The sequence below is a fragment of the Gavialis gangeticus genome, unplaced genomic scaffold, assembly GCF_001723915.1.
Source record: "Gavialis gangeticus isolate Ggan-Ray unplaced genomic scaffold, GavGan_comp1, whole genome shotgun sequence".
Lineage (NCBI taxonomy): Eukaryota > Metazoa > Chordata > Crocodylia > Gavialidae > Gavialis > Gavialis gangeticus.
In genome coordinates, this window is record NW_017729022.1 from 181,630,854 (window position 1) to 181,643,770 (window position 12,917).

The 12,917-nt window shown below is 39.2% G+C and overlaps 1 protein-coding gene across 3 annotated transcripts in view; it reads left to right on the top strand.

Annotated features, from left to right (window-relative positions):
- WDPCP (WD repeat containing planar cell polarity effector) overlaps positions 1–12,917 on the top strand; it is a 253,491-nt gene that overhangs the window by 120,441 nt on the left and 120,133 nt on the right. For all 3 annotated transcript variants that reach the window (XM_019516598.1, XM_019516599.1, XM_019516600.1), the window contains exon 12: positions 4,277–4,340. In XM_019516598.1, the coding sequence (XP_019372143.1) occupies positions 4,277–4,340 (64 nt within the window). The remainder of the gene's footprint in view (positions 1–4,276; positions 4,341–12,917) is intronic.

The following is a 12,917-nucleotide window of genomic DNA, read 5'->3' on the forward strand; positions in this document are numbered from 1 at the left end:
AGCACTAGGTCCAACAAGGCGTCCCCCCTATAATTTAAATTCTTGCCCCTGTTCTCTAACTATTCTATACCCAATATCTTATTTTAATAGCAGTAATGGTGTTTTAAAACACATAATTCTTCATTTTTACTTTTGTCTAATTTTAAAAGAAGAAATGCTGTAGATAAAGGCAGTGTTAATTTGAAAAATCATGCAAACAGTTTCTGTTCCAAAAATTGCTGATATGAGAACTTATGGGAAACTGCTTCTTTTATGAATAATAATTAATATTATTGTGCTTAAGAAATGGGCAAAATGCCTAGAAAGTAAATGAAAGAATGAGCTATTAAATTGAAATATTAAATGAAATAACTGAATTAAAAGTGATCATGTAAACCCTGCAGTAAATGTTGAGAGTTATAGCTGATTGAACATATTTTCATCATCTGTTTTGTATGCTTAAATACAATTGCTTGATGTAAGTAAACACTTGATTGACATTCTGAATACTTAAACATTTGCATATGCATCACAGAATATTGAACAATTAAAACTTAATTTCAGTGGGATTGGATTGCATGTAAATTATTTTCAATATTCATTTTTCTATTGTTCTTACTCAGTACATTTTTAAATATTCAGTTTTATAACGCATATCATCCTTGATTGGACTTCTAGATGAGGAAGGCTGTAAGATTTCTTTAATTAAAAGGATTGGTTTTATAAATATTATTTGTGCCATAGCCCTCCTGCTACAGATTATTTTCTAAATGTTGTGTACCCTTATTGAAGACAAGAAAAAAAAATAATGCAGCAGCCCTCCTTTATCAGCCCAGCACCAGGAATATGCTTACATGGTCAATGGGCATGTCTAAGAAGGCTTGTTGGTTGTAACTAGTCCCTAAAGAAATGTTTCCACCTTTTCTTAGCGTATTACCCTCTCTATCTGTGTCTCACTCTCTCTATGTTTTTTCCTCCCCTTTTGGTTCTTTTAAATGACCACACTGGATCTCCTACAAGATGAATGAATGAATTGTATGTATTTTGCAAATAAAAAATTTCATTTTGTCCATTTTCAGAGCCATGAAATTCTGGGGGAAGGATGAGTTACTATCTTTTAATCACTGCGCTGGGTTTCATAGGACATACCTGACCAAATTCTGCCCACCACTGGAGCTGCAGAGCTCCCAATTAAACTCAGTGATGAACTTCTTTCTCTGCTCACATCCAAATAAATGAATTTAGTTCACTGTATTTAAAGCCCCATGCTTTTTGAACACCATAATGTATAAATTTAAAGGCGCAGATTAAACAGAGTACTTGTTTCTCCTCATTTAAATTGGTGCAGACCAAAAATAACCCCATTAATGACAAGAGACCTGCACTGATATAAAATATAAGCAAGAATAAGAAACACAACTTTTATTGCTTTTGTTAGTTTGCCACATTGCTAACGTATGGCAGGCAGCTTGATCTACCACACCAGTCAGAATACCAGGAGATCTGGGTTCCATCGGCCTAAGTTGTCCTCTGTAAACCTTTTGCAAGTCACTTAATTTTCCCCTGCCACAGTTTCCTATCTGCAAAATTGGTGTGATAATATCCGTCTTTTTATCGTACTTGGGGAGTTATAGTGAGAAAGTGCTTATATAAATGCATAGGAGTTGTATTATTTTTATTATATACTGTTTTACACTTGTTATTCTATGCCATTAGCAGCTTCCAGTATAATCCTTTACTATTTGTCATATATAGGTAATCACAGTTTGAGAGTTCTAATCTAGAAGGTCATATTTCTGTTGGCAATAATTTTGACCAAACAAGTGGCTCAGCTTTATGGTTTACAGGCAGATTTCCTTATCTCTCTTTTTCAAGAGACACCTAGGTCTTGATTACTAGAGTTATTTTGAAGCAAAGAGTAAATTACAGGACTTGGGAATATTCACTTAGGACTGATACATTTTTGGTACTACTTGAAAGAAAATAATATTGTGTCATGTAATTGCAATATAAGAACAGAAGGTGCATTATTTGTTATTTGAGGGATGATACCTATAAAGAAGAGTGCTCAAAATAAGAGGTCTCCCTGTGACAAAACCCTATGGTAAAATTCACATTATTAGTTTGAAGGCACCATTACATATAATGCATCATACTGGGCACTCTCTAAATGTTCCTTTAAGATGAAAATGCATTATTCTGTGTCAAAGAAACTTAAACTAAATGTTTTCAAATGAAACTAATTTAGGAATGCCCAGAAAAATGCACATATTCTTCATTGATTTAATATTGTTTGCATAAGTAATGCAAGCTTGTCACTTGCATTTGAAAACAGTACCTCATTTTAAAGAATGCTGTTTGTAGTAATTTATGAAGTCTCTGTGATTGTTATTTCAGCTCTCTTGGTTTGTGAAGAGCATTTCTTTGGTAGACTTTTTTTCCCCCTGGTACAGCTCTGGAAATAATGAGCTGGCTTTACGGTTTTATGAATAGGGCCATAATGAAACTGAAGTATGTAGGTTGATTAAAGGAAAAAATTGAAATCATTGGGAGACAAAAAGAAACTGACAGCTTTAAGGCCATGGTTCTGTTCTGCAGGTCAATCAAAGGAAAAAGTTACTTTACATTTTTGGTTGCTAGTATTGCTTTGGCTGGAGCAGATTTTTTTTTTTCAAATTGTTTCTTTAGTTGTTTCCAGATAAAAACAAAGCCATGGTGTAGACATCTTGTTGGAGCATTGCACAGCATGTTTCACTGACCTATTGAAATTCCTTCTAAGAAAGGAGGACATGGTATTTTTTCTATATGTGAAAAATCTGATAAGGAATAAAAAGTGTCATTTAGTTTGTAAGCAAAATTCATAAAAGATATGAGGGCAGTAATACTCATGCTACTATAACATGTGTGTGTGTATTTCTCTTGGATGAAGCATTGCTTAAGAAGGAGCATTAAGCTTCAGTGTATTCTCATGAGGCAAGGATTTTTGGGGATATCTTTTGTTGGACCAACAAGTCTGAAGAATAGCACTTTATGCCCCAAAAATTTGTCCAACCGCTTGCCCAGCTATACAGCTAATCCAATATAAGTTATCATCCCAAAAAGCCTTGCCTCTTGGATATTCCCTGGACCATCATGACTACAACAACCCTCCAACTGTACTACATGTATTTTCATGGAATATCCTTTATACAAAGTGAGACACGGACGAGGCACTGCCTGGTAGGTGGTGATCAAATGGTTAACTTCAGCCTGACATCTTCCCCCTGCCCCCCCCCCTCCACCTTCCTCCTCCTCCTTTTATGCAGGCACCCAGGGGAAGGACTGTAAATTAGTGCTTAAAGGGCACAGCAGGGAGATTGGCCTTAGCAAGGTAGGATTCCACCTTCCACCCAACCCCAGATGGTGTCGGATTCCACACCACCTGGGGTCACAGAAACCCCACACGAGAGTGTATTTCCCTTTCTGCTAGTGTTAATTTTTTTTGGTTTCTTGTCACAAACATCCTCTTTTGAGGAAAGGCCTTGCTTGTTGGCTTTATATTACCTTCCGCCGAGTCATTCCACCAGGATACTGTAGCATTAAGGCCTTCCTAGGTAGAGCAACGCTTGGACCCAGGCTAGAAATATGTAATCATAGATGAGACATGTTCTTGTTTAGAAGGCTCTCTTTATTATGATGTTACTTGCACTATGAAATAGTCCCAGAACCTGTGCCCTAGTGGGCCGAGAACTCAGAATTAAATGTAGAATTCCAAACCCAGCACTGACTAGATTCCTCTTCGTAGGCAGGCAGGTCACCCTCTGCTTATGTTATCCCATCTGTAAAAGGGGAATAATGAGAAAGATAGTGTGGATCCAGCTGCACTTTCCTTAAGGATCTCCCCTCTTCTCCCAAGCAGAAGAGAAACACTGGTCTCCTCTCCGTGAGACCCTGCAGAGAACTGCACAATAGGAGGTCTGTGCATACTGAACTGGAAGGGATCCAGCACAGTGCTAAACACCTTCCATTCCTATTTAAGTCGACTAGCTCTGATGTTGCTCAGTAATTGACAGGGCATTTGCTGATGTTTTTGGAAAACAATAATAACCCTTGGCATTTTTATATTTCATAGTTTTGAAATCACAGAAATGTTCACCTGTCACCCTGTTGCATCACTTTTAGTGAAAAAGTAAAATAGCAGCAATATGCCTCACATTTTTACCAGCTATCACTTCATTTGCACATTAACAGGTTGGTGGATCTCCTAAATTTGATGTTGTCCTCCTCAGCAAATGATACATTTCACCCTTTCTTGCAGGTATCAGAGATTTGAAAAGGCATTTCTGCTAGCTGTTGACATAGGTGCTCGTGACCTGTTTATGGTGAGTCATTCTTGTAGATAGCTTTGTGACTGCTGTTCTCAGGATGAGTTAGTTGTCAGCTTTTGTGCACATTAAAAAGGATCAGTGTCATTTGCAGTCTTAGACACATGCTGGAGAAGGCATTCTACTTGGCTTGCGCCTTGCCATCATGAAACTGGTCAATAGCAATCTATTATCTTTTGAGTCGCTGACATTTTCCTTGCCATGGCCTAAAGGCTGTTTTATGTTTTCCAGGAATTAATTTATATGTTTTTGAACTTTCCCCCTCTTCATGTGTCCTGATATGGGTGGATGTCATCTTTCACTCTAATAAGCTTATATGTTTCTAATCCATTCCTTTAAGTGCAGCTGCAGAGGCCAGGATACTAGAGCAGACCATATCCTGGGGATCCTGAATGGTTTTGGTTTGCCTCTCAGGTTTGTGTGAAAAGTGACAAATTATGAACGCTTCTACAGGTACTTTTAAAACAACAAAGCTACAGCGTCAACCCAAGGGGTTTTACATTTTGTGCACTCTGGCCCTCCCATTTAATTAGCTACAAAAGTAAAATTAACCAGCTCTTAAAAGACCTCTGCAGGAGGCTCTTGTTTTATAAGATCTTGCACCATAATGTCACAGTGAGGTCAGATGGACAAAGTCAGTAGTGCTTCCCTAGTCTCTCAGCATGTTGCTGCTGCACAGCTGATTTCATTGTTGTCAAAGAAACAATAAGAAAAGGGCTTGTTTAAAAAAAAAAAAAAGCTCTTTGAAAGTCTCATTTGTTTGACTCTTTTGCATAATGAAGACATTCTGTTGTTTAAATTAAGCTTTGACACTAGATGTTAATATCATTTATCCCATTAAGTCACTTGCCCTGCTAGTTTGATCTTGATATTTAAATTGTATGTTAAATTACACAATTAAATCCTTCTTTTATGGGATATGAACATTTCTTTCTAATTATATAAAAAGTTGTGTGAACCTTTTGATGTTTTTTCCACAGCTCTAATCATCTAGCTTATTTCATCTAATTAGAAAGATGTGTATACCGCGATAAACTTTTCTAAGTATGCATCAAAGAATGTGATGGAAATGTCATACGTTTAGGAAATTCATTTCTTATTTTGTACTTATTTATATCCTCACCCCCTGATTTTTTTTTCCTTTTTATCTCTGTTTTCTCCTTTTCCTCCTCCTCTGTCTCTTTTTAGCATAGCCTTTTCAGTGGAAGATTTAAATGTAGCGTAGCTGAGCTGAGAGTCGCAACTAATTTAGAGGCTTGGGAAAGAATCTTGCTTTCACTTCCACCATTCCATTGGGTTTGATTCTCTTCAGGTTTTGAGCAGCAATTGATTGCAGTACTTAGGGCAGGGCAAACAAGGAGCTGATCATGCCTCCCTGATTCTCAGGTACTTAGTGGTGGTGCAAATGGCAGAGAAATAACTGCAATTTATGCTGTCATAAGGTCCCAAGTCAACAGATAATTGAGGAGGTAAGCCTCATCCTGACATCTCCCCTCTACTGCCCTGATGCTCCCCTAATGTATTGCTTGCCTTGTACTATGTCAGGAACAGAGATGCCATCATAAGAGGCAGTGGAGCTGATAGTAGGAAGCAGCTGAACTGCTGCAGGTAATGAAAAAGCAAAACAGTGCCACAGTGTTCCTCAGGAAAAGGAGCTTAAAAAAAAAAGAGTGAACTTATGGTGAAAGGCAGTCATACTCCTGTTAGCCTGCACTTTTCAAGTGGTCACTTATCAAGACTTGTTGGCCATGTAGACATACTCTGGGCTTCCAAAGAAGGCACAGAATACAGTAGAAAAATTTCCTTTTCAAAGGAGCATACAGATACAGTCAGTCTGAGGCTTCAACACCCCCTTCCTTTCCTTTCACTGCCAACTGACACAGACCCAGATCACCACCGTTAGGAGAAATTTAGGTACCATCACAGCTGATTTATACAAGTATAACTCAGCTCATGGCTCACTTCCCATCCCCACTTTTTGTTCCTTTTCAGCAGTCTCTCACAAGATGTTGATGAAATAGAAACTCTCCTTCTTGCTAGTCCCCTGGACCATAAAGGAAAATCCTCTGCAACTCAAAGGCCATGTCTACATGAGCTACTATTGTGCAGTGGTTACTGTACATTTATTTAGTATTTGTATAAACCCAAGTTACTGCTCAGTAGCATCTCATGTAGATGTGGCCTTGTAACAGGTCGTCCTCCCCAGCACCATCTTCTCTGGTAATCCACACCTTTATGTGGGGCGCCCTTGGAGTCTTCCTTGAAGTTCTTATGTCCCGCCCTCTTCTCGCTTGCCACATCTTGCCTGTTGTATTTTTTTTTTGTATGTTGGGGCCTTTCACCTACTTGGGCCTGACCCCTGTCTTTCTCTAGCTAGGCCTCCCCATCTAAACCCACCAAACAGGGTTTGACTCCAAGGCTCTAGCCTTTTCCGGTGCCTTGAGGCTTGTGGCCCCCTTTCCTGCTCCAATCTGGAGCCCGGCCCCCCGGCCCAGAGGCCTGGCCACTGGCCCCACAACCAGGGGGCCGCAAGGCCAGGTGACGGCCCCGAACTCGCAGTCTCCCAGTCCAACAAAAAAACCAATAAAATAAAATTGCACCCCAGGTGCACCAGAACTCCCTGTCCTTTTTAAAATCGTGTCTTCAGGTGCTGGGGTCAGTGTGCTCCAAAATCCTGTGCCCCCACTAGCACTGGAGTCTATGTACCCCAAAAAACTTTGCCCTCACTGGCACCAGGGTCTCCACTCCATAGTGGGCCCCAAAAATGAGGCCTCCTGCTTCCCCTCAGCCTCACCCAAACCACCGGTATTATTCAATAATCAAAAGAAAACAAATAAGCAGTCCCATCCGTGGGCAATATCTACCACCCAAAAAATGTGAGTAAGGAAAGCAGTATGTCAGCTTACAGTTGCAGGGTTTGTGCTTCAGCTCCCCACCATCGGCTCCAGTCCTTGCTGCAGTGCGGCTGTCATCTCTCCGGGGCTTCTATAGTTCCCGTCTTCCTGGCTTTGGACTGCCCACCAAGACTCTCCCTGGATCTGTGAGATGCACTCTTTCGCCCTTGGCTGCTGGGCTCCACTGCCACTCTGCCTAGGTTCTGGCCTGCCCCTTCCGGTCAGCTGACTAGCTGGCCAGGTTCGGCCTTTAACCCCTTCCTCACCAGTACTCTGTGCCCAGAAAGTTCAGGCCTTAAAGGAGCAGACCTGTCTTCGGGTGACAGGGCAAGGGTTCCCTGTTACAGGCTTCTTAGTTGCAGAGGGTCTTCCTTTTTAAGTGATGCCTTTTAAGTGACGCTACTGCACAGTAGCATCATATCATGGTTTTTGCCTTGCAATGCTACTGCACAGTAGTATCGGGCTACTGTGCAGTCTGCATCTCATATAGACATGCCCAGAGGGAAGGGATTTGTAGCAGTTATTGCTTGGTTCCGGCACAGAAAAGGTAATGCCAGCCCATCTTGGATTTAAAGAAGCTCAGTTTCTTCACCCACAAGCTCAAGTTCAAGATAACAGTGATAGCCACTATCATTCTGTCCCTAAAAAAGAAAACTGATTTAAATCTCTTAGGCAGAAGGCAGGATAGATTTGCACCTTAAAGACTAAAACAGAGTTGCATAGCATAAACTTTTATAAGCAGCAGGCTTACTTCATCAGATGCCTGACTTCAGACTACCTCTCTCACATATTCCGACCATTGGGATATTTATTTTCATATTGTCATTATACCTAGCCTCTTTTCTGTGAGAAGCCCAGAACATTACCAATGCCAGCTTTCCTTTCCATTGGCCTCTTTGCCAACTTTCATGCAGCGGTGACAGTTCACCACAGAAGGAATTGTAGGTCTAAACTGGTTTGCAGATGTGTAACATTTCATCTACTAAAACATCTAGTAATGACACTTGGGGGCATAAGTACTCCAGCTACAGTTAGTTATCAACATTTCCCCTTTTTTTAGATGATTCACATAGCTGTTGCTATTTTCCAATTTAACGTCAAACCTAAACCTCTTTTGAGAGAGGCACTCTAACACAGAAGACCAATAGACCTCTAGCTTTTTAACACATGGAACTATAGAAGAGCCCCGGAACTTTTAGTTTGCTGAGAATGATAGTAGAATTTTCTTCCATACCTGTTCAGAAAATGTTGTAGGCACAATTCAATAGCAGAAGAAAAATAATTTACAATGCTTAACTTTGCATTTTCCTCCTTTTGTTGGTTTAAATTAGACCCTTTGGCCAAAATTCTAACCTTGCTTAGGCAGAAAACCATTAGGACTTTTACCCATGTAAATGAATGCAGAATTGGACCCACATTACTATTTGAATGTATTTTTAATGTGGTATTTGATAGACTTGTGGATATTCCTCTCACCTTTTCAATCTGTCCAGGGCCTCTAGCACTCTTTCTCTATCAAATTTAAGCTACCTGTCCTCTCCATTTACGTGACACGTAAATCAGTCTCCTTTTAATAACACTGTTCCATGCTTTCTTTCTGGGTTGTTTGCTTTTTTGTTTTGTTTTTGTTTTTTGTTTTTTATTTTTTCAAACACTCCTTCTCTTTACCTATGTTATAGCAGCACCTTTCTCCACAATCACTCCTCCAGGGCCTGATTCTGATCTAACTGCTTGTTTATACAAGGATAACTCTAAACACTTTCAGATAGTTTATTCATGGTTTACCCCATCGTATGAGAAATCAGAATTGGTCCCTTTATGCTGTCCTTGCTTTCTCTGAAGCTCCTAGTGCTTATTGGCCCAGATTCTCAAGGTATATAGGTGCGTAACTCCTATTAATTTTAAAATACCTACGTAGTATTTTCAGCATCTGTGGTAATATGCTGTGCCAAATCTTGGGCAACAAGGAGTGCTCATCCTCTCTGCTTTCAAGTTCATTCTTAAAATACTCTTACCTAGTCAAATTTCTTGTTGCTAATCCACCATTCAATGAAGTGCTATTCCTCTTTTTAAAAAGTGAGTAGACCTCACATAAATGTAACATTTATATTGTTGAAAATATTAGAAGTATAAGAGTCACAGCTGTGTCTCATGCACATTACTTAAGTGCCTGGAGGTTTTGGTCCCATCATACAAATTAAAGGGTCCTGGCAGATGCTATATTTATGGCACTGTTAATATATTATTCATGTCATAAATTGTAGTATGCCACACATTCCAGCAATTTGTAGCAATTTCTCATATAATGTAGAATATATTTGTGGCTGTTTTGTATGGGGCCATAAATTGAATGTGTCATGTGTCCCAGACCCAGGGCTACCCAGTCCCAATGCTGACAATAAATGGATTGTCACTATCAACCCAGGACAGCTCTGGGTCTCCCACCTGGCCAGATCTGCCCTGTCCCAATGCCAACAGTTAGCTAAACTGGGCCCTGCATGTTCACAGCCTTGCTCTGCAGCCTGCACACAGAGTGCAGGGCAGGGTATTTAAAAGTGCTTCAGCCTGAGGAGCTGATGGCCTCAGTCTGTGCCAGGCACACTTGCAGCAACCGTGCCAGGCACAGCAGACCATTGTCATTGGGATTGGACAGCCAAGACCTGGGGCTGCTCTTTGTCCTATTTCAATAGTCATCTGAGCATCAAGATTGGGCATAGGGCAGCCCTGGGGTCTGGGACACAACTGCCCTCAGCCCAATCCTTGAGGACTGCCCCCTGTCCAATCCCAAACTGGGGCTACCCATATCCAACATTGGGACATTGGGATTGATCTGGGATTGAACCAAGCATTGGTCATGGGGCAACCCCAGGGTCCAGGACATGGTCACCTGCTTCCTGATCCATAGGATCAGGTTGGGTGCAGTTCCGGTCCCAGTTCAGTCTCATGATTGAGTTCTGAAGAATTTTATGCCCCATCCCAAACAGCACACATCCTGCCATGTACATGACATGTGTGGCATAGCGTGACAGTTTTGAGGATGGTGCATAAAATTACTCAGATCCCAGCTGTGCTATTATTTTAATGTTTGTCAGGGGCCTAAGAGGGAGAGAGTGTCTGCCATGAAGAGTTACAATCTATGTACTGTCACAGTAGCACTGTGAATACATGAAATCTATCCTTTTTATTTTTGATTAACTTTTTATTAAGTTTTGACAGATAAGAAAACTATACATACTATATTGTTAAGCATTTCCAATCTGATTTTACCTATCCTTAATACTTTCGTAATTGTGTAACATGAATGTGTAACACAATATATAGGTCACTTGTTTGTATTAACGATTCACAGTCCAACAGTATCTGTACATAAAAAAAACAACTGCCTTTAGGTATTATTCGATGCCTGTAGACATGCAGGACGTCTGCTCCCATGTACTGTAATTATAGCGCATCAGAGCAGGCTTGATTAATTGAGCTTGCTGGAGCGTGCTAATTAACATGCTCCACCAGCATCAGTGTCTTGTGTATTCAGTGTCCATGCGCTTCAAAATGGCAGCAGGGGTGTTTTAAAGCTCCCCTGCCATCATCTTGAAGCACAGGACACTGAATACATCATATGCTGCAGGTGCTTTAATTAGAATGGTTCTTAAGAGATGCTTTAAAGCGCCCCCACCACCAGAGGATGTGTAAAGACACCCATTCTGTTTTCTTCTGACAGAGATATTGAACCAAAGGAATAATACGTAGGGGAAAATGCAAGGAACTAAGAAAGAAGAGAAATAAGTAAGTCATTAAAAAAGGTACAATGAAGGAACAGAGAGAGAAGGAATAAGAAGTGGGCAGAGAGGAAGAAGGCTGGAAAAGCTTTATCTTGAGCATTTCTATTATGGGTTGTAATGGTGCAGCCTGCTTCAGACCTTCTTAACAAATTATCGTAGGCTTGTGGGAAAGGATACATAAATTCAGTTGAGTCTATTTTTTCATTAAAAGGAGGTATCTGAAAGCAGAGGTTTATAGAGAAAGTTCTTAACCATAACTATATAGCATCACCAACATGATGCCATAATAATACACACATAGACACTGCTGTGAGAGCTGTAAAGCTCCCAACTCCATGTCACAAATCTATCAGTTATATCAGCTCCCACAAAGTTCAGTACAAAACATAATATCACAAACAACAGCTACATTTATTGAACAATAACTGATCCAATCTTTGACAGAACAGATCAAGCCATAAACATGATTGTTAGCTTTAAATCCTTTTGTAGTGTGTTTCAGCTCTCAGCTGCTGAAAATTCAAAAGGCCAACCCCTTTAGCAAGGGTAGCAGAAACCTGAGGAACAGACACTTTTATTAGTGTCAGATCTTGGGTGATACACTGATGAGAAAAGTGTAAGTTTTGAAGAAGTGTTAGAATTTTGCCCTGAAATATCTTCTGGATACATGCACATCGGTATTTCAGAAGACTTCTGCTTACTGAGGGCCAGCATAGCCTAACTTGCAAGGATGACTATAAAGAAGCTCCTGTAATTAATCAAATTGTGAAATCATAAAAATTCAGCCATTTTAACATAGACTTGATAGCCAGCAGATATAATTATGTATCATCACAGTTGATTCACATACGTAATATGATCTCTGAACTGGCAATCTTTGGGTTAATTACATGAAAAACAAATCTATTACAATAATTATAATCATTTAAATGTATTATTTTATTTTGCTATTATTCTTTGTGGTATAGAATGAGTTGTAGTAATTTATTTACAGCTTTCAACTTTACAACTTTCACCAAAACAGTACAATAAAATGAACAATACAAATGATATATAGTAAAATAACAAACTTTATATAAATTATAATCTTGCTAGAAGCATACAACAAGATGATCCATTCTACCAGTTTACAGAAAATTAAAACAAAGCATAGTGTATGATGAGATAAAAGGAAAGGTAAAATGAAGCACTGGGCATTAAAAACAAAAGTAGATCACTGTTTGATTTTGGCCCTTATGCTTTGTACAAGTAGTGCAAAAATTCCTAAGCTGTAAAATGAGTGTGTTTTGGTTTTTCTTTTGGTTCATCTTCCTATTTCGTTTTTGCCTAATTTAGTGCTTCATAAATTCCAAGAAAAATCCTGTTTTGTATAATTTGAATACTGAGTGCATGTATTGGGATCAGAAAGAATCTGGATTAATTAGCAATGATATTACATACATTTATTTAAGCTTAAAATAGTTCTTTTTAAATAGTCATTTTTGTGCATACTCTATAGCAATCTGTGTAAGCACACAAAAAGCCAGTTACTCAGTTGATCCTGGATCTATCTTAAGAACTGGATCCCTGTTTACTGACATTGTTCTATCATCTACAAGATTGAAAAAAAATACAAGATGTGAACAGGAAATTAATACAAATTGTAATTTTCATTGAAAAAATGTATATTTAATTTGTTGAAAGTCCATTGAAAGGGGCTTTGATGTTCTCTATAGTTTTTCCCCCAATCTTACTACATAAAACTGCTTAAAAGTGTAAAAAATTTCAGTTTAAGTTCTCTTAACATACTGAACATAAAGTTCACATTTATTAACATAATTTTGCTATACATACAAATATCTGTAAGCTGAGACTTGTTCCACAGCAATCTGATTCTCAGCTATCTTGAGTAAAATGGTAAT